Raw genomic sequence first — 22807 nt, 5'->3', positions numbered from 1 at the left:
GACACGACTGAAGTGACTTAGCAGCAGCAGCAGCAGCAGTACAGTTCCTGGCACATCAGAAGGGCTTAATAAATGTTGACTACTACTAATAGTATTGCATTAACGTCTACACTATGCCACCATGGGAAAGAACAACACGTTAGAAATAAACCCAGCATATAAATTGAGCTGCTTCTCCATCCATATAAAAACCCAGAAACTATAGCTGAATTTCCTCAGGCAGGCTGCATCAGTGGCATCAGTAAGCAGCAATGAGTCTAGGCCCACTCCATGCAACACCATGACCTTTGGTAGGTGCTCAGGCTTCATGGGGATGAGAAGAAGGCACATCCCAATATAGTACTGGGCTGAAACAGAGGTGTGGCCACGCCTGTGTGTTGCTGCAGTTTTGTCATGGCGCAGGAGCTCAGCTGGGGTAACACACCTGAAGCAAAGGCCTTAGTATCCATGGTGGCCATTGCTATGGCAGAACCCCTGAAGAAGTGGGCACACCAATAGGTGGAAGGGGACCAACATGGACTGAGTACTTTCTACAAGCATGCTACCGCACTTAATCCTGCTGTCGACTTTTTGGCACACACACAGTCATCCATGTTACATTGGTAAAAGCACAGAAATGCACTGCACTAAAGCACAGAGAAGTGAAGTGACATTCTCAATTTTGCTCAGATGGAAATAAAACCGTTGTTAGCCTGTTTCAGCCACATCATGACCCCACCCTCTCCACCTCCACCCTTAGCTTGCCCTGAACCCACATTTCAGCTCTTTAGACACTTCTCCACCGAAGGAGGATAGACTTCCGGGTGACTAAGCCAATACTCTTACATTAGTATAAGAACAGTTCAGGTTATTCAGTTTGTGTTCATCTCTGTGCTAAGACAATACTTTCTAATAACATTTCATAACTTCTCAAAATATTCCAATTATGACATTCTTTTTTCATCTCCAAGATGTTTGTTTGCTCTGCTCCCTGGGGAACCGTAGGATCCTAGGAGAGTAACTAGCATCTCTGCCTTGTCACCCCACAGGTTGGGGAGCAGCACCTTCAAAAACATGCAGCGCCGGCACACAACACTGAGGGAAAAGGGCCGCCGCCAGGCCATCAGGGGTCCTGCCTACATGTTTAACGAGAAGGGCACCAGCCTGACGCCGGAGGAGGAGCGCTTCCTGGACTCAGCCGAGTATGGCAACATCCCGGTGGTCAGGAAAATGCTGGAGGAGTCCAAGACCCTCAACTTCAACTGCGTGGACTACATGGGGCAGAACGCGCTGCAGCTGGCCGTGGGCAACGAGCACCTGGAGGTCACGGAGCTGCTGCTCAAGAAGGAGAACCTGGCGCGGGTGGGGGACGCGCTGCTGCTGGCCATCAGCAAGGGCTACGTGCGCATCGTGGAGGCCATCCTCAACCACCCAGCCTTCGCGCAGGGCCAGCGCCTGACGCTCAGCCCGCTGGAGCAGGAGCTGCGCGACGACGACTTCTACGCTTACGATGAGGACGGCACGCGCTTCTCCCACGACATCACACCCATCATCCTGGCAGCCCACTGCCAGGAGTACGAGATCGTGCACATCCTCCTGCTCAAGGGCGCCCGCATCGAGCGGCCCCACGACTACTTCTGCAAGTGCAACGAGTGCACCGAGAAGCAGCGGAAGGACTCCTTCAGCCACTCGCGCTCTCGCATGAACGCCTACAAGGGACTGGCAAGCGCTGCGTACTTGTCCCTGTCCAGCGAAGACCCAGTCCTCACCGCCCTGGAGCTCAGCAACGAGCTAGCCAGACTAGCCAACATTGAGACTGAATTCAAGGTAACTCTCCCACGTCCTACCCTGCCAGCAGATGGCCCGGTGGGCTCTTCCGGGTGTGTCCAGGAGCCACGTGGGCTGTCTTCCGATCTAACTCAGGGTCTTGCCTGTTCAGGCCCCTGGGAAGGAAGGGAACGTCCTCAACCTGTGGCAGATATAGGCCCAATGGAAAAGCAGCCCCATTAGGTGACATATTGACAAACACAAATCCATACAGTGAAGAGACATGCAGGGTGCAGGGAGGGTTACACTGTGGTTCTTGTGTAAATGCCCCAGCTTGGTCCCAGGCAGCTCGGAAAGGGAATGTCCACAATACTTTTCGTTGTTTCCTAGTCCAGGTCTTGGACTTCTCGATTGTCTCACCAAGTTTACATTTGTCAGTTTTCATTTGTCTTGTTCATATCTCTAACCCATCCTGGACTGTGTTGATCCTAGAGTCAATAGCAATAGCTTGCTGAATTGAAAAAGGCTTACAGTTATCTCAAAGGGCTGAGGAGGCAGTACACCAAAATGAAAGTGAAACTCTCTCTGTAAAGTTGGACTTGTCATCTCAGTAGGTGGGCCCTTGACAAGCCCCCTGAGAATACTTAGAACTACCAGGTCAGCCCAAGGGATGGAGACCCATCTCCAAAGTTCATTATTCAATAGTTGTCCTGCACTTTTACTGTCAATGGACACTCCTCCTGAAAGAGAAAACTGGGACCTAATTCTTTTAACAGTTTAGTAATAAATTAAGAGTGAATATTTAGTGGACACATACTATGTGCGAAGCACTAACTTCCTTACCTATATGATGTTGTTTAATCCCCTCAATGACCATTGGTATGGGTACCATTATTGTGCCCATTTTATATGAGGGCACAGAGGTAGAGACATATCATAAAGCAGATAAATGGTAAAACCATTGTTCTAATCTAGGTACTTAGACCCCAGAGCCAGCTTTTAGCCATTCTGGGAAGTTATGAGTCAAAGCCCTTGTTCATACATTGTGTTTCTCAGAGTTTCATTTGTTTCTACCTGAAAGATACCTTCCAATGCAGAGGTGTGACTGAAAGAGATTTCTCATCCTGTCATTCAGTCAGAGCCTATGGTGCCATGGAGCAAGCAGAAAAGTGCCACATGTGGGGCGGACGATGAAGCTGGCACAAGATGGCACTGGCAGGAAAAAAGTTCATTGTCCATACAGGATGTCAGTGCAAGAGCTGCCCCTGCCTGGGACGCAATTAGGTGGCCAAGGGTGGGTAACCTACTCACAGCAAAGGAGGCCCTATGGACCATGTTGTTAAGAGAGATCTCAAAAGAAACAGAACTGAGCTGGGCTTTAATGAACAGGAAGAACTGAGTCAGTGCTAAGAGACATACAGGCATTCAGAGGAGGAAAGTGGAGGTAAGGTCCAGAATGGCCCATAGCAGGCAGGGGACCGATGAGAAGCTCCATGTAATGACAATAAAGACTTCCTCTAGGGGCACACAGAGGGAAGGCTGAAGAGATGAGTGGGCATATCTCAGAGGGCTCTGTGTGTCAAGCTGAGCAGTTTGGATATTATCCTCTTAGAAATGGTGAGCCGCTGAAAGTTTGTGATTGGGAGACTGAAATGAAAGCTAGGGTTTTGGACGTTTACTTGACTGGTAGGTAACGTGAGTTAGAGGATCTGGGGTATGAGACACGGAGACTGAAGAGAAGGACAATTTAGTTGTGCATGCATGAGGCCAGTGAAGCCTTCTGTAGGAACGGGATCACTCACAGTCAGGCACAGAAGAACCAGGCCTACAGGAAGCTGCGGGGCACTGCAAATTATGAATAGATGAAAAATCCTGTAATTAAACTAATTTTACTCCATCTGTCCCATTATCTTGGATCCATCTACTGAACTGGAGCCACTTCCATAAATCCTGTAACATACATACCCTCATCTAGAGAGACTTGGTAGATGTAGATGTGGAAATTAACTGAAGAAGCTCCCAAGGAATGCAGTTATTGCCTCTCAAATCCTTGTTCCTGTACAATAAACCATCTACCAGCAATAAGGTCAGTGATGTCCCAAGGAAGCTTAGTGGAGTTTTGCTTGTTCCCTAGGCTTCAGACTAAGTTCACACAAGCATTTAAAAGAAATGGCTAAGACAATTAACTTAGATTTTTCTGCCCAAGAAAAAAAACAACTCAATTTTTGGGGTCAGATTATATGGATAATACCATAATTCTCTGCTTATCTGGAATCTGGGAGCATGCCAGCTTTACTAAATAAAATGATGCTAGACTAACACTTGGAAGTACATCTGAGCCATTTGTTTTCTTTACTAAAACCCAAAGTCTGGCATATTTTAGTATATTCAATATCTAAAACTGGAAGTTTGTTGAAAGCATCTACTATGATATTTTGATTTAACAAGTAAATTGTGAAAATCATGTACAATTAAGAACATGACTAACATGATGACAAATTTTCTCTACAATGCAATGAATAAGAGCAATCATAAATACATTTGATGGCTATTAACATCCCCCAAGTTACCTTTGTTTGAAATAATGTCTTTCAGATTGTCAACAAATGGTGCCTTATAAATTAACATAAGCGTTCCTTTAGAACTTTATTACTTATTCAGCTATCCTTGTATATGCATTCCTGACATCATGAATCCTCTCAGAGAAAAGAGCAGCTTATTAGTAAGAGGGAAATCAAATCACAAAAAAAGAAAAAAGAGCAACTGATGTGTTCTAAAATGCACTCTTCAGGAGTCTCTTCCGTTTTAGACGGACCATACACTGATGACTGAGGCCATGTGTTATGGAGATGACCCAAAGCCATCAACGGTTTGAAAAAGCTCTCAGGTTCTCACTGGAGATGTCATAAGTCATCCTCCAGATCCTCTAAAACACTCAGGAAGAGTCACTCTTCCTGACTAGAAAATAGCATGCATGAAAACCTGGATCTGGTTGCCCAAGCTATTGTTTCTAGAGTCTTTTTAATTTATCACCAGAAGAAAGTTTAGTCATTAGCAAGAAGTATAGCCAATGTCAAGGTCTCCAGTAAATTCTGGCTGGAGTCAGATGTCTGCCTGCAAGCCAATATTTTTAGTGTAGGAATTATGCACATATTTTCTTATATCTTTCTAATCTTCTTGGGTCTAGAAAGATACCAAAACTTGACATGGCCAGTGAGGCATTCCTAATGCCATGAATGGTGCCTAGTAATCTAGTAAGTTCAGTTCAGTCGCTCAGTCGTGTCCAACTCTTTGCGACCCCATGAATCGCAGCACGCCAGGCCTCCCTGTCCATCACCAACTCCCAGAGTTTACTCAAACTCATGCCCATCGAGTCAGTGATGCCATCCAACCATCTAATCCTCTGTCGTCCCCTTCTCCTCCTGCCCCCAATCCCTCCCAGCATCAGGGTCTAGTAAAGCACTCCATAAATATTTGAATAAAGGAAACCCTAAAAGGATAATCGTTTCACCAATGAAGCAAGTGATTACTTTTGTCAATGATTTAAACTCTTCCAACACCTATAGATTTCACAGAGGTATCTGATGGACCTGGAGAAATGGGGATGCTCTCAAGGCTCCAAGGTGGCTGAAAGGATAAAACTCAACACATTAAATAACCGAAGACCAATCCTAGGCTGTACCATCTGGTGTCAGTGACCACGAAACTCCTGGAGGGCAGAGAGTGTTTTCCTGGTTTTATCCACACAGTACAGAACATGTGGCATCTGGGAGGCACAACCCACAAATGACATTTTGGTTCACTGATTTATCTACATGGTAGGAGACAAACGAAGGGGAAATCTATCGCATGGGCTTTTCAGAGGTATTTCATCCTGATGGAAGTGCCTCTGTGTAGAGGTACCTGGATTAGCATGGAGTAGTAAGAGATTTGCCTATCTCAGCTGAGCTACAGCTTCTGCCACCAAGGTCTTTACACTGCTCTTGACTTAGCCTTGTTGGTTTTTTCCTGCTTGGATTATCACCCTAACAAAAATGCTCAGGGTCTCCTATATTATGCTGGTGTCTTTTCAGTCAAATTCATGGGCATTGTCTATATGAGTTGTTTATACACAGAGATGTTGTTTCAAACAGATTATAGATGTTCCCCTTTCTTCCAATTTAAGAGTCATGCCCACAGCAACATCTAGTGGGGATAGGAAGGGGATGAGGAAGCAAAATGCTACAAAGTGCTACAAGTAAAGAGCTATAAAGTGCTACAAATTTTATAGACCAACATCCTAGGTAATAGTGTAGAGGGATGTTTAGGGCTTTGGAAGGAAAGAGAAAGCAGAATGGGGACTAGAGATATTCCTCTTGTTTTCTCACCTTTTGCTTAAATTGGAAAAGTACTCAATGTTCACAAGTCAAGAAACTGTGGAAGCCCAACAAACACTTTACCCTAGGTATTTAAGATTTGGTCATCCTTCTCCAACTGAGAAGGCTTTTCAAGGCTGTAAACTTTGCTTCAGTGACAAGCAGTTTATTCTCAGAGACCACAGAGGAGAAGAGTAGGGGGACAAAAAAGCTAAAGCTGTAATTTCATCTTGCTTAAAGCATTGATGATTTTTCTGTTTGTTGATGGGTTGTTAACGACATGTATTATGAGAAATAGATAATGAATTATGTATCAATGTTTGTGTTGCCATTTTAAGACCCATAAAAAAAACTCTTCAGGCCTAAAATACCACAGATTAAAAATGCAAATAATGATAAATCAGACCAATTTGCTACCTGCTACGATCTCTAGTGAGATCCATTGTGGAAGGTAAAGATGTTGAGATGACAGTTTGCAATCTGCTTGCAAACCTATCGAAATGGAAGAGGGAAGAGGAGGGGAAGGAGTGAATTGATACTGTGGAACACATTTGGACCCTGGAGTCTGGAGCCAGGGAGCTGGAGTAAAGACCTACCCTAGATCTGAGGCAGTACCAAAAGGTGAACAAATCCACTGTCCCCAGCCTACGGTAGAACCTGTTTCTCATGTGCTTTGAATGTTTCTAATATTTTTAAATTTTATAGACCAACATCCTAGGGAAATACATTTCCTTGAAGCCTGAAAGCTTGGCTGGTAGTATAAACAAATTCCTGCTTAACAGGCAGAAAATGACTTGAAAATTGTTTCCTTTTCCTTTGGGAAAATATTTTTAAGCTGTGAAAGCTACAGGTCTTAAAAGCAAGTGGTTGTCATTGTTGTTGAAGAGCATCAGGCAGAAACCCCTCAAAGTGGTCACTTACATATCATCCAAAAGACCCTCAGGGATGTGACTGTGCCACCCCAGCCCTCTGCTTGAGCAGCTGAGGATGCGGAATGTAAGCAGAGAAGAGACAGATCACAGATGTCAGGTGGGGAACATCTATGGAACAGCCCCTCATACACACATGGAGGTAAAATGCGGTCTGAGCACATGTTGTTGGTCTCCATACCTGAGAGAAAGATCCAGGGATTGACTTATTTCAGGAGGAGAGGCAGATGATTCTGCCCATGTCATCTTTGTCTTTGTCTATTTTTTCTATCTAAGTGTTTGGAGGAGCACTTTCACCAGAGCATTCATTAATGAGTCATCACAGGAAAACGAACTAATTAATGTGTCCTTTAATGACAAGTTTCCATTGATCACAACTTTCCTCTTCTACTCATTATGCCAAGAGTATTAGCCTCTAAAATACAGGGAGACAGAGTCAGCAGGGTGACTGGTATTCATATGGGATACAGGAGGCCACTCTGCTAGATGAAGACAGGACAAGGACAGGGGACAGGCTTTGGGTGAACACCCAACACAGTCATGCTTCATTTACTTAAGGCTATGGAAGAAGAGCACAGAGCATGGCTCTGGAATCAGAATGCCCTGGGTTCCAGGTCAGAGTCGCCTCCTAGCAACCATACAATCTTGGGCATTTATTAGAAGTTAGTTAGTATTCATAATTTGAAAATGAGGGCGGGGGGAGGGAACAGGTATTAGGGAAGAATTACAACATATCCGAAATGAAATGTCTTCCCGATCCCAACACTTGTCCTTACCCTAATCTCTGTAAATGACATCTTGACTCATCCCATTATTAAGAGCTTTCAATGCCTCATCCCACTCAGCCTCCAGGAGTTCCTGGCATGTATCAGGTACTCAGTAAATATTAGTTCAGTAAACAAATAAATAGAGTCAGTGAGTGAACTAATGACTAATGACCTCCAACGGAGCTGGTGAAGATTAAATGAGATGAAGAATATAAAACTCTTTGCAGAGGACCTGACCCATAGTAAGTACATAATTTTCCCCACAGATGGCAGTGGGCAATCCCTCATTGTTCCTCAAAGCCCACTGGATTTTCAGCACTGCAACTTTTCTTCCCAATAAACACAACTTAAGCTTCAACACCTCCTCTATTCAGAGGGTCTTCCTGATTTCTGCTAAGCCTCCCTCCCCAAGCCCAGAGTACAAGCTGTCTGTGTGAGCTCTATGATTAAAAATAGGGAAAGAGAGTATCATCCAATTGGAAAAATGCAGACCACTGAAATTGAAGACGCCCGGCACGCTGCTAAAGTAATGCTGTGAAAAGAAGCAATGTGGGCAGAAAAGACAGAGGCTGCAAAGGAGGGGAAGAGAGGAAATGGGCAGGCAGAGCTCCTGCCAAGTACAGAAGACAGAGATTGTTTTTTGAAAAATATCTCTGTGGAAAAGATTCATCATTACACACACACGAAGAAAAAAAAAAACTGGGAAAAAATCATTTCCTATACAAGTGCAACTATCAGTCTGAAATATCAGAGATACAGAAAAAATGAAGGCAGTTCTTGGAGGATATCAGTCAATGAGCAGTAGCACAAATTGCATCAAAAGGAAATGATGAAAATGTAGGGCTTTTCTCTGAAAAAAAAAAAGTTAAATTCTGTATATAAATTAAACACGCTAGGGCAAAACCAATCAAGGGTGCTGCACACACCATCAACAGGGAGGCATGTGTTTTTCTACCAGCAAATTCACATGCAGATTAAATGTGAAAACTCTTATGTCAGGAGGGTGGATGAAAATAAGGCCTGTAGACCCACAGAATGGCAGAACTGGATAGACCCGAGTGACAGAGCTATCTGAAAATTCAGCATTCATGCAGCAAATACTTAATTAAGCCTCTAGTATGAGCCAGGCTCTGGGTTGGGTGCTGGGATGCAATGATGAAAAGATGAAGTTCCTGCCCTCAGGACCTCATAGTCTAGCAGAGGAGACAGGCATTCTTCATGTACTCACACAAACAGAGCTTTACAAATCATGCTGAGTGCTAAGCAGTAAAAGAGCAATTTGCAAAGCGTTGGCTTAGTGGGACAGCTGACTCTGTGTGCGGGTGTGCTCGTGCTTAAAGATTTCTCAGAGATGACAATATTTAAATGAAAATGGAGGGTACGGGAGAGATAAACAGACAGCAGGGAAGGGGGGAGATGGTTCCAGGCACAGCAACTGTACATGAAAAAGCCCAGAGCAGACAGGGAAAAGAGAGGCCTGTGGAGAGAACTCTGAGTAGCTGCCTATCACAGGGAGGAAACACAAGAGGTGGCAAGTGTACAGAGGTGCCAAAGAAACCCTTGGCCATGGCCTTCGCATTTGGCAGCCTTGGTAAGAAGCTGGACTTCAATTCACTGTAGGGTGAGTGGGGAGCTATGTGAACATTTCCACAGGTGAGTGAGTAACTCAGCTTGGGAAGAGCCATTTCGTACACTCTGCCTGGTGCACCAGTACGCCAAATGGCTTGGAGGGGACAAGACTGGAAGGGGTTGGACAACTGTGGCAGGAAGGGGCAGTCCTCCCAGGGAGGGGGTGAGGGGGGAGTGGCGGAGGGACCAGCACATCTCAGCCTGCAGGTGACTCACCGGAGCTGGACTGACAGCACGGTCGGAGAAGGTGATGGCTCCTGGCTGTTTCCAGGACTGTTTTCTTGCCTAGGAGCTCCCAGGAACTTCTTCTGTCCCTGGGACCTTTCTGCTCTCTGGAGAGACATGGGGAGGGGAGGAGAACACAGCCTGCTCTCCATTTCTCCTCCAAGGAGGCCTCCCCCGTCGTCTTCCACGGCTCTGGATGTTGGAATTACCAGGCCAGGAGGATGCCAGGCAGAGATGAGACCTCCCTGCAGATGAGAAACCTTCCCTGGCAAACTCCCAGTTCAGTCTAGGTGGATATATTAGTCTTTCAGGGCTGCAGAAACAAAGCACCACAAATGTGGTAACTTAAAAACAATGGAAATTTATTTTCTCACAGTGCTGGAGGCTAGAAGTCCAAAATCAAGGTGTTGGCAGGGTCCCTGCTCACTCTGAAAGCTCCAGGGTAGAACAGGTGCTTCCTTGGCAAACCTTGGCTGACAGACACGTCACTCCAACCTCTGTCTACGTGGTCACAGAGTGATTTCCCTGTGTGTTTCTGTGCCTCTTACCCTCTTCTTCTAAGGACATTTTTGTTGTTCAGTTGCTCAGTCGTGTCTGACTCTTTGCGACCCCATGGCCTTCAGCAAACCAGGCTTTCCTGTCCTTCATTATCTCCAATTTGCTCAAATTTATGTCCATTGAGTAAGTGATGCCATTCAACCATCTCATCCTCTGTTGCCCCCTTCTCTTCCCTTCAATCTTTCCCAGCATCAGGGTCTTTTCCAATGAGTTGGCTCTTCATGTTAAGGTGGCCAAAGTATCAGAGCTTCAGCTTCAGCATAAGTCCCTCCAATGAATATTCAGGATTGACTTCCCTTAGGATTTTCTAATAAAGACCAGTCATTTTATATTAAGAGCCCGTTCTATTCCAGTAGGACTTTAATTATAACTGCAAAATCTATTTCCAAATAAGATACCATTCTGAAGTTCTAGGAAGGACATGAACTTGGTGGATACACTACTCCACCCTATACCATGGGGCAGCACCAGGTTGAGAAACTGAGGAAGGCTGATACCAGGAACCCAGGCAGACCCACAGAGCAGGGCAAGATAAAAGGGCAGGGGTTAGTTATTCAGGAAAGCCAAAGACAGCCCTAAAACTAGAAGGTCATTCTGGAAGAAAGAAGAGAGACAACTGATGCTTTCTACTGACCCAGGCACAAGCTGAGATACAGATAGGAATTCTGTAACAGCGCGCGCGCGCATGTGTGTGTGTGTGTGTGTGTGTGTGTGTGTGTGTGTGTGTGTGTGTGTGTGTGTGTGTGTGTGTGTGTGTGTGTGTGTGTGTGTGTGTCCAGGAGAGACAGGGGGGTAAGAAGTGGGAGGCAGCTGACAGAAGTGTGTGTGTGTGTGTGTGTGTGTCCAGGAGAGACAGGGGGGTAAGAAGTGGGAGGTAGCTGACAGAAGTGTGTGTGTGTGTGTGTCCAGGAGAGACAGGGGGGTAAGAAGTGGGAGGCAACTGACAGAAGCAATTGGGGAAACAGTACTGGGGCATGACCTCTATCAAGTAGTAGAAAAACATTTTCAAGTGTTGCATTTGGGGATAATGAAAATAAAACAAATTGATTATAAATGTTCAGAAAATACAGAAAATTAGAGTGAACAAATAGGTCGAAATTCATTCTACCATCTAAGAGTAACTAATATTTTGGTATGTTTCCTCTCAGTACCTCTTCTATCCCCAAATAGAAAAACTGAATTAATGCTATGACTTAGTTGATGGATCCTAACCATCTTATTTTTGTCTCCCTTCATACTTTATCTTCATTTCTATCCTCCCCCATCCCCCCCAAAAAAATCACAGACTTCAATAATATTTAATGTACTTACAGCATTTCCCCATGTGATATCAACTGTTCCTAGAAAATGTTAGTGTCATGTGTTGGAAGGAAAACTTTTCCATTACCATCTTAGGTTGCAAATGGTTGGGTGGCCTGTGACTTGACTAACAAAAGACAGATTAACAGGAGAAAAGACGGGGTTTATTCATATGCACACAGAAGTGCAGGAAAGAAGTGGCTGGCTCCCTCAAGAGGTAAAGACAGGGGTTTATATACTAACCTAGCAAGAAAAGGAAGAGGAAGAAAGAGTTTTAAGGAAAAAGAGGACATTTAGGAAACACAAGGGTTTTAGGGAAACAAATGGAAGGCTTGAGAGTCTGTGATGTTTGTTCTCATGGGGAGGGGGGGGTCAGTCTCCTTTCTAGCTGTAATCCGTGCCCCCAAGTCCCCACTGAGGGAATTTATAGCAAGTGTATTTTGGGGAGGCTCTGCTTGTGTCAGCAAAAGAAGTTTAACTGCTGCTTGTTTGGATGTTTTTAACTTAAAATAATCTTCATGCCACTTTGATGATTTTGACAGTTGCTACACATAATCATGAAAACTAAATCTCTAAGCCCCACCACAGAATTCCTGTGAACCATTATATGGTAAGAATGAGCACCAGAAATTAAGGGCGGGCAGGGTGACTGAGCCCTGTCACAGGAGAGACAGACAGGCTTATGTAGGGGAGGAATTTTCTCTCCACCCTTCTGAGTTCATAGCTGAGACCCCTGTAAAAAAGATTAACAAAAGAAAAACAAACAGAAGTATAGAAGCATGTAATACTTCTTGTATATATGAGAATACCCAGGGGAAAAATGAGTAACTCTCTGAGGTGGCTTAATATTCAGGATTAAATACCATCTTAATAGGGAAAGGTACGAAGGATGGAGGGTGGAGGCCTTTTAGGAGACAGTAACTGATTTTCAGGAAACATGAATGGGCACTTACAACAGAGGAGAGGCATGATAGCTTGTGACAAAGCCTATCTGGATATATATAGTACCCCTTCTCCTGTGATAAGAGCCCATCTTCCTGGTTCAAGAAGCTCCAAGGGAAGGGATTTATGGCCATCAAGTTCCTTTTGGAGGATCTGTCTTGAGGCAGATAAGGGGCATTCAGACAAAGTCTCTTTCTACGTTTGCTTTCTTTTTTTTTTTTTTTTAAAGTGTATCATGCAAACACATGAGAGAACCCAGAGGTGAATAACGGGTGGTTAGGACTTGGACTTATATAACATCTTAACAAAAGAATAAATTTTTAGACACATGAAAAGACAACAAAAAAGAACTTTGATCTTCCAGGGAACTAAATTGTAGAAGGTAAATATATGGGGAACCGAACAGTAGCTTAGAGCTGGTTTGAACAAGGCTGTTGTGTGATTTTGCTGGTGCTGTCTCTGATGATTAACTTCTGTTTCCCTTGGTAAAGAGCAGAGGAGGGACATCTTTTACAAATTTATGTTCTGCTTTTGGCCAAATGGAGGAGGACAGAGGGTTTTTCTTGTACCTGTTTCTTCTTAATTGCCTTTAACTTGAAGATTTCTTGTGACAAAGTGGCATATTTCAGGGTGGCAGATTCTGTGACCTTTCAAGCCCATGAACTGTAGGAGCTGGCAAATATCACTGCAGCTCTGGATTCCAGGTAGAGTAGAAAAGAGAGAGAACTACATTTGATTGCAAATGGGAAAAAGTTTCCATCATTCAGAAATCTCACGTGGCATTGACGAACTGTGTTCCTCTCTCTCTCCTTTCTCATTTATAAACTGTGATTGGTACCTACCACAAGTGTTATACACTCAAATACAGTGTAGGGATTATAAACACTCTATAATAAACACTCTTTTAATATCTTGGCACAGGCTTCCTTTCAAAATGTGTATTACCCTAGCACCAGGAGGCCATGGACTTTGCTACCAGCTCTCAAGAAGACAGATTTAGTAGTATGGTACCATCTGTACTCCTGCCAGCCCTAGGAACCTGGAGAAGTTAGAATACAGGCTCTGGTCACTGCAGATGGAGAATGGTATAAGAGCCAGGAAAAATAAAGAAACAAAACTTGTATACCTAGTCCTAAAATTACAGCGATGTAAGAATGATTGAGGCTAAAATTTTCTAAATACTAATAATTCTCAAACAGATGAAGTCTCCCCAAATGCTTGGTAGCATGATTACATTTCATATTATGATGATCTTTCCACTTCCCACAACAGAAATTAATAACAATGACCTGTTTTTTCTGGGCTCCAGGGCAGGTTTGCTAATTACTGATGGATAGGTTAGTGCTTTGAAAATTAAGAGGGGTAATGATAAATTGAGCTTCCCAGGTGGCACAGTGGTAAAGAATCTGCCTGTCAATGCAGGAGACACAAGAGACACGGGTTCAGTTCCTGGGTCAGGAAGATATCCTGGAGGAGGGCATGGCAACCTGCTCCAGTATTCTCGCCTGGATAATCCCATGGACAGAGGAGCCTCACGGGCTATAGTCCATGGGGTCGCAAAGAGTCAAACGACTGAGCAACTGAGCACAAAGGGACACACACATGCTCAAATGCTACTTCTGTTTCTCTCTCCTCTTCCCCTTCTCTCTCTCTCTCTCTCACACACACACACACACACACATACACCATGGAAATATACTTCCTATTTACAATAATACAGCTGCTAGGACCTAGGGGAATCAGAACTCCTGTTTGCATTTTGTGGAAAAATACCACCTAATCTTATGCATGTGGAAAACCAGGGCTTTGCCTGGTAATAGCTCTCCAGCCTCTCCTATATATACTTTGAAAACAGTAGCCCAAGAATCTTTCTGATGACAAGTTCTCCTCTCTGGTGACTATTCATTTTGCTTAAAGTTTATAGTTAAAAGAATTCATCTAATACCTTCCCACAGCGCATCAGAAACTTGATGTTTTATGTGCTTAAACCTGATGTTTTAACATAAGCATGGAGATAAGCTCCAAGAAATTTGGGGGAAATATTTCGACTGAAACAAACTAGAAGCAAGAGTTTATTCCCCAAATAGTATCTCTTCTAGGATTACAAATGTAGAAACCAGACTTTATAAACACAAAGCTGGATCTTCACCTAAAGCAAATATGTGAGGAATGTGCTCATGGTAGTCAGATTTCAGAGACAACTTGAGGGAACCAAACAGCTTGGAGCCCCATGGTCATACTCTGCCCAGGAGGTGGCCTATGGCACAAGTGATTTGCTGCCATAAAAGACAGTCCTCTGGGACAATGGGGCCACTGAGTGAGGGCACCCAGGGTTCCCCCAGGAACTGACATGTGACCTTGGCTCAGTCAGCTTACTTTTCTGCAGTTCATCTTCCTCCCGCATAAAGCCAGGTACTTCTACTAACAGTCCCTTGTTGAGTCTCCACTTTTCCAGCTCCTTCTGCTTCTCATTCCTATAGAGCATTTTCATGAAGGACATCTAAGTTGATATTTAAGAGGAGATCATTATTCCCATTTTACAGATGAGGAAACAGACTGAGTGGTTAAATGATTTTCTGCTAATGGTGGTCTTCTTTCTACCGTGTGCCAGATACGGTACTAGGTACTAGGTCTACAAGTGTGGGAGAGAACCGAGCTCTGTCCTCAAAGCAATGGGAGAGACTGGAGTGCTGAGAGATAAATACAACGCAGTAGAGAAGGAGCAGCACACTATGGGATCACAAAGAAGAGGGCAGCAAACTGCCTGGTGATATGAGAGAAGGATTCTTGGAAGAGACGATATTCTGAAGTGGTTCTTGAAGGGTGAGTTTGGCAAATGAAGAAGATTTCGAAAGAACAGAGTAAGGCAGACAAACGAGCATGTACAGGGGCACAAAGAGCCCAGCGTGCTTGCTGGACAGTGGAGGCTGGAGTTACAGGAAAGGGGCTAATCTGTGAGAGGGATATTGAAATATGTGATAAAGATGCATGGATTTTACCCTGCAGCTTTTAAACCAAGGGGTTAGGGACTTGGCAACCAGGCAGAAGGAACTGTTGTTGGCAAACAGTCCAAGAGGAAGCTAATTCAAAAGTCTAGACAGTGAATTAAGATCTCATGAGTGTGAGTGTGGGCAATAGGGGGTCAGACAGTAGAGATTCTTTACATTAGAATCCAGAGATCTTGGTAACTAACTGACAAGGACAAAGATGAACCCAGGACTTCTAGCTCAGAAGGCTGAATGGATAGGGACTCTATTTCCTGAAGCAGAAAGCAAAAGATCAAGTTTGAATGTTTGTAAGACCCATATGTTCAGTTTGGGGCATGCAGAGTTTGAAGAGTCTGCGGGACTTACCAGTATAGATGAACACCTGGCAGGTGAAGATTTAAATCAGCTTCTTAGAATACAGGTTGGTGTAGGAGGTAAAAGCATATGGTCATCAGCACACAGGTAACAGTGGAAGTTGCAGAGATAAATGAAATCATGTCAAAGCCCCAGTGTCTCTCTCTCTTTTTTTTTTTTACATAACAACTTTAAGTCCTACTTTCAAGCTTTATTCAGTCATTCTTTGGATAAATCAGCCAAAAAACTAGAATCTTATTTTCTTGATTACATTTGAACTTATTTAAATGCAATCACTTACTAATCTTTTACTCATGCCCTACAGGACTTTTAGAAATTCAGTGCAGTTTTCTATACACAAGATAATGAGCCTTTAACAGGCAGGCTTGGCTCCAAGACCATCTCTTAGGGCCAAGTATACCCAACCTTGTTGCTCCTGGATCTGTTCCCTGGTAACCACACACCAGTACCCAGCTTCCTATAAATAAAATTCTCAAATCAGAGTAGATGCATGGTCATTGTATGCAATATTTATTATGTCTTACAATGTAGCATGCCCTGGACTGAGATATACAAATCAACTTCATTAGTCAAGTATGAAAATGTCAGAACTACAGAGAGCACTTTGATGGAGCTATTGGACTCTGAGAATAAAATGCAGTGGGTGCCCAAGCCTGAAACAGCGGAGTTCCTCAGAGATATCAGGAGATCCATCCTGGAGTTAGCTGTGAGCTGGTCTTAAGAAAGATATAAGTTCTTACAGGAAGAAAAGAGGGGCATAAGTCTAGGCTTGGGGACACAATGGACAAAGGTGCCAAGGTGAAGAGAATGGTGTATGCTCCTCTGATCACAGAAATCAAAAGTACTGATTTCCCTAATTTGGTTTGGGGGTTTTCCCTTTATAATTGGCAGGGCTCTACACTTTTTAATTGCTACTGTGTCATCTAGTCATTATCCCCTCTTAATCAATAGCATTTTTCAGCAATCACAAGCAATTTTAAAAAACTCACTTCTATACATATGCTATACTATAATTACTCTTTGAAAAAAAAGTTTCCTGAACATTTACTATTCTGAATCCATAATCAGGGGAGTCATGACATAATCCTCTGAAAGGGTATGTTATCTGGTGATGCCAATTCTTTATTAGTGTTTCTCTGAAATGCTTTCACAATATACAGTAAGCACAAATAAGATGCATATTTAAGGTCATATTTACTCTGAATCTCATTTCAGATCTTCTTTTAATGTGATCTTAAAATAAACAAAGTTATTAGATATCAAGTAGAGAAGACTGCAGTCCTGGCCAAGACAGCACCAAGGGTGGATACATACCTGTCTCCATCACTGAGATTTAAGTGTTTAGCTGATTCACCCAAAGGAAAACAGGCAGGTTGAAACATTACTCACTCAAACATTGTTTTGCTTACAAACAACACCCAGTTGTGGATGTGACTGGTAATGGAAGTAAAGTCTGATGCTGTAAAGAGCAATATTGCATAGGAACATGGAATGTTAGGTCCATGAATCAAGGCAAATCGGAATTTGTCAAACAGGAGATGGCAAGAGTGAATGTCGACATTTTAGGAATCAGCGAACTAAAATGAACTGGAATGCATAAATTTAACTCAGATGACCATTATATCTACTACTGTGGGCAAGAATCCCTTAGAAGAAATGGAGTAGCTAGCCATCATGATCAACGAAAGAGTCTGAAATGCAGTACTTGGATGCAATCTCAAAAATGACAGAAAGATCTCTGTTTGTTTCCAAGGCAAACCATTCAATATCATGGTAATCCAAGTCTATGCCCCGACCAGTAAAGCTGAAGAAGCTGAAGTTGAACAACACTATGATGACCTACAAGACCTTCTAGAACTAACATCCAAAAAAGATCTCCTTTTCATTATAGGGTACTGGAATACAAAAGTAGGGAGTCAAGAAATACCTGGGGTAACAGGCAAATTTGGCCTTGGAGTACAGAATGAAGCAGGGCAAAGGCTAATAGACTTTTACTAAGAGAATGCCCTGGTGATGGCAAACACCCTCTTCCAACAACAAAGGAAAAGATTCTACACATGGACATCACCAGATGGTCAACACAAAAATCAGACTGATTATATTCTTTGCAGCCAAAGATAGAAAAGCTCTATACACTCAGCAGAAACAAGGCTGGGAGTTGACTGTGGCTTAGATCATGAACTCCTTATTGCCAAATTCAGACTTAAATTGAAGAAAGTAGGGAAAACCACTAAACCATTCAGGTATGACCTAAATCAAATCTCTTATGATTATACAGTGAAAGTGACAAATAGATTCAAGGGATTAGATCTGATAGAGTGCCTGAAGAACTATGGATGGAGGTTCGTGACATTGTACAGGGAACAAGACCATCCCCAAGAAAAAGAAATGCAAAAAGGCAAAATGGTTGTCTGAAGAGGCCTTAATAAGTAGCTGTGAAAAGAAGAGAAGCGAAAGGCAAAGGAGAAAAGGAAAGATGTACCTATTTGAATGCAGAGTTCCAAAGAATAGCAAGGAGAGATAAGAAAGCCTTCCTCAGCGATCAGTGCAAAGAAATAGAGGAAAACAATAGAATGGGAAAGTCTAGAGATCTCTTCAAGAAAATTAAAGATACCAAGGGAACATTTCATGCAAAGATGGGCACAATTAAGGACAGAAATGGTATGGACCTAACAGAAGAAGAAGATATTAAGAAGAGACAGCAAGAATACACAGAAGAACTATACAAAAAAGATCTTCATGACCCAGATAATCAAGATGGTGTGATCATCAACCTGCAGCCAGACATCCTGAAATGTGAAGTCAAGTGGGCCTTAGGAAGCATCACTACCAACAAAGCTAGTGGAGGTGATGGAATTCCAGTTGAGCTATTTCAAATCCTGAAAGATGATGGTCTGAAAGTGCTGCACTCAATATGCCAGCAAATTTGGAAAACTCAGCAGTGGCCACAGGACTGGAACAGGTCAGTTTTCATTCCAATCCCAAAGAAAAGCAATGCCTAAAAATGCTCAAACTACTGCACAATTGCATTCATCTCACACGCTAGTAAAGTAATGCTCAAAATTCTCTAAGCCAGGCTTCAATAGTACATGAACCGTGAAGTTCCAGATGTTCAAGCTGGATTCAGAAAAGGCAGAGGAACCAGAGATCAAATTGCCAACATCTGTTGGATCATCGAAAAAGCAAGATAGTTTCAGAAAAATATCTACTTCTGCTTTATGGACTATGCCAAAGTCTCTGACTGTGTGAACCATAACAAACTCTGGAAAATTCTTAAAGAAATGGGAATACCAGACCACCTGACGTGCCTCCTGAGAAATCTGTACACAGGTCAGAAGGCAACGGTTAGAGCTGGACATGGAACAACAGACTGGTTCCAAATAGGAAAAGGAATATGTCAAGGTTGTATATTGTCACCCTACTATTTAACTTATATGCAGAGTACATCATGAGAAATGCTGGGCTGGATGCGGCACAAGCTGGAATCAAGACTGCTGGAAGAAATATCAATAACCTCAGATATGCAGATGACACCACCCTTATGGCAGAAAGTGAAAAAGAACTAAAGAGCCTCTTGATGAACATGGAAGAGGAGAGTGAAAAAGCTGGCTTAAAACTCAACATTCAGAAAACTAAGATCATGGCATCTGGTCCCATCACTTCATGGCAAAAAGATGGGGAAACAATGGAAACAGTGGCTGACTTTATTTGGGGGGCTCCCAAATCACTGCAGATGGGGACTGCAGCCATGAAATTAAATGACGCTTGCTCTTTAGAAGAAAAGCTATGACCAACCTAGACAGCATGTTAAAAAGTAGAGACATTACTTTGCCAACAAAGGTCCATCTAGTCAAAACTATGGTTTTTCTGGTGGTCATGAATGGATGTGTGAGTTAATGAGGGAGCTCGCTATGTGGATATATGAGAGAGGAGGTCTCCAGGTAGCGGGTCACCAGTACAAAGAGAGAGAAAAGTGCAAAGCAGAAGAAGGAGAGCATCTGGTGTTTTGAGGACGGAGGCCAGTCACTGGGGCAGAGTGGGTGAGGAGAACAGGAAGAGGTGAGACCAGAGGAACTGCAGGGGACAGGTGGTCAGAACCCTACCAGGCTTTTTTTCTGGTGAGATGGGGAGTCATTGGAGGGTTTCGGGAAGTGGAGTTGGCAGATTTGATGTGTGCTTGAAGAGGATCATGCTGGCTGTGGGGATGTGATGAATTGTAAGGGGAAAGAGAAGAAGCCTGAGGACCAAGTGAGAGGTGGTTCTAATTACCCAGGGGAGAGATGAAGGTGGCCTTGGACCAGAAAGATAAATGGTCAAGGTGGGGGAGAAATATAGAATTCTGGATATCTTTGGAAGATAGAGCTGAGAGAATTTATTGGTGGATATCAAGAAAAAGGGAAGGATGAATGAAGTTTTTGGTTCAAGCAACTGGAAAGATAGTTATTATGAGGTGAACACTGTGTAGGAGGAGTTCCTTGCTCAACTGGTGTTTCCTCCCCGCTTCCCCAGCTCCTTGAGATGAGCACACTTCCTTCCCCACTGATGACTGATGATGACTTTCTGATGCCAACGCACCTGCTGGTAACTTAGAGCACGGGGGACCCTCAGCTGCCTGAGCTCAGCTATCTTACTCCCAGCCTGCCCCTGGGACACACAGGGTACTGCCTCACACAGTTTTAGCACCTTTGCCTCTTACCAACAGGCCCTCCTCTCTCTCTCCATCTTCATCAGGAAAGACGCTGAACCTGCCCCTTCATGGTGGTGCTCATGGTTTCGGAGCACATGCCAGGGCAGTTGGTATTTTTGTCAGATGAGTACTTCTCAATGTTAGTATTATGGAATTTGGAGTCAGCCATACTCCCACCCCAGTATTCTTGCCTGGAGAATTCCATGGACAGAGAGAGGAGCCTAGTGGGCTACAGTCCATGGGGTCACAAAGAGTCACACATGACTGAGCGACTGACACTTTCACTACTTTTTTCAAACTCAGATTCAAATCACAGCTGCCACTGAAGTCTCTGGGCCTCAGTTCCCCTTTCTGTAAAGAGGAATGATAATTGTACCTACTTCCTTGGTTTGTCATGAGAATTCAATGAGCTAAATATGTAAAGCATTCAGCCCAGGGCCTGGCATATAGTAAGCATTCAGTAAAAATGATAAATAATAGTGGTAAAATCTGTACCAGTCACCTCCTTTAACACTGTCCCATCCTAGTGGGTACAAAGACCAACCAATCATGCTTAGGCCGACCTGACGTGGGGGCTGGGCTGGGATGCAGGGGAAAGGAGGGGCTGCTTCTGTGTGAGTGAACCACAGGGCTTCCTGAAGGGCCCTCTTCTCTTTCAACTCACACCTCCTGACTGATCACCTGAGTCGCAGCTTTGAGCAGTCATTCCACTATGGAGCCCTGACCTATGGTTGACAGGGTAATGTGTGAGAGCAAGAGAAAGGGAAAGGAGAAGGAGACAGAGTCAGGGAGGAGGGACCTGGGGCCTCAGGGAGGCCTGGAGCTGTGAGGTGTGGAGGTGGGGCAAGGCTCACACAGGCATGTCTGCCCTCCTGTGTCTGTTCCCTGTGGTCACAGCAGGAAAGAAACAAAAACAGAAAGCCTAGGAAAAGCTCTTCTGGGAGTTCAGTGAAAGAGAACCAACAGCACCTTTAATCTGAACGAGGATGCACAGAGAGTGTACATGAACTCCTTTCTGGATACATGAGAGCATTCATGTCTCTTCAATAATAAGTTACATAAAACATTGGAAATGTGCATAACTTATGCATGTACCCATCTGTGGTTGAAGTAGCTGACAGCCACCACAGTCCTCCTGCTGGTGAATGCTCTCTGCCCTCTGGACCTTTACCCTGCCATCCCTTCTTTCTGGAATGTCTGCATCCCTCCTAGCTTCTACTCATCCCCAGGGCTCATACCCCACCTCCTCTTGGAAGTCCCCCACATCTGCAGCTGGGCAGCACGTCTCAAGACCCAAGACCAGGTCCTTACCTGGTCACTTGTCATGCATGCTCTCTAGCAAGACCCTGAGTTCTTCAAAGACTGTATTTTATTTCAGTCTCCATCCCTAGTGCCTGGCACATAGTGAGTGCTCAAATATACCTGCTGAATTAGAGTAAAATACTCGAGTTGCTGTATGGAGGTGAGAGTTGGACCATAAAGAAGGCTGAGCCCCAAAGAATTGATGCTTTCAAATAGTGGTGCTGGGGAAGATTCTTGAGAGTCCCTTGGACAGCAAGGAGATCAAACCAGTCAATCCTAAAGGAAATCAACCCTGAATATTCATTGGAAGGACTGATGCTGAAGCTGAGGCTCCAATACTTTGGCCACCTAATGCGAAGAGCTGACTCACTGGAAAAGACCCTGTTGCTGGGAAAAAGACTGAGTGCAGAAGAAGGGGGCAACAGAGAATGGAATGGTTGGATGGCTCCACTGACTCAGTGGATGTGAGTTTGAGCAAACTCTGGGAGATAGTGAAGGACATGGAAGCCTAGAGTGCTGCAGTCTATGGGATTGCAAAGAGTCGGACACGACTGAGTGACTGAACAGCAACGCGAGTTGCTCATGTGTTTCCTTGAAAGACAGCCTCTGAATCAGAGGGTTGCCTTATCATCAGAGGGGACTTGTAAAATCAACAAGCAGAGCAATCCATTCCTTCTGGGACTTCACAATGTCATGGTGATGGCTTAAGGAGCCCCTTATGATGTCAGTACCTGCCAGTTAAGTAAACCCAAAATCAGGATGAAAACCAAAGTATCAACAAAGGCACTGTCAACACAGCCTGGCTAAGGAAAGTGGTGCAGTCATCTGCAGATACAGTTCAGCGCCCGGGGCCTACACCTGCTCTGTGAACCATCAAGGACTCTGGTCCAAACCCGGCCTAGCTTCCGTCCTGCTCCCTGCGCCTTCCACCTGAGGACTGACACGAGATGAAGCTGCAAGAGTGAAGCCATTGACGGGTGCCTCTGCTTTGTTAGAAGGGTGCTTG

The 22807-nt window shown here is 44.0% G+C and overlaps 1 protein-coding gene across 5 annotated transcripts in view; it reads left to right on the top strand.

Annotated features, from left to right (window-relative positions):
* The window catches only part of TRPC7 (transient receptor potential cation channel subfamily C member 7), a 139932-nt gene that overhangs the window by 7524 nt on the left and 109601 nt on the right, over positions 1–22807 (top strand). For all 5 annotated transcript variants that reach the window (XM_043914009.1, XM_043914008.1, XM_043914007.1 and 2 more), the window contains exon 2: positions 1029–1806. In XM_043914009.1, coding sequence (XP_043769944.1) covers positions 1029–1806 — 778 coding nt within the window. The remainder of the gene's footprint in view (positions 1–1028; positions 1807–22807) is intronic.

This window comes from Cervus elaphus, chromosome 9 (genome assembly GCF_910594005.1).
Source record: "Cervus elaphus chromosome 9, mCerEla1.1, whole genome shotgun sequence".
Classification (NCBI taxonomy): domain Eukaryota; kingdom Metazoa; phylum Chordata; class Mammalia; order Artiodactyla; family Cervidae; genus Cervus; species Cervus elaphus.
This window is presented reverse-complemented; position numbering and strand designations above follow the sequence as displayed.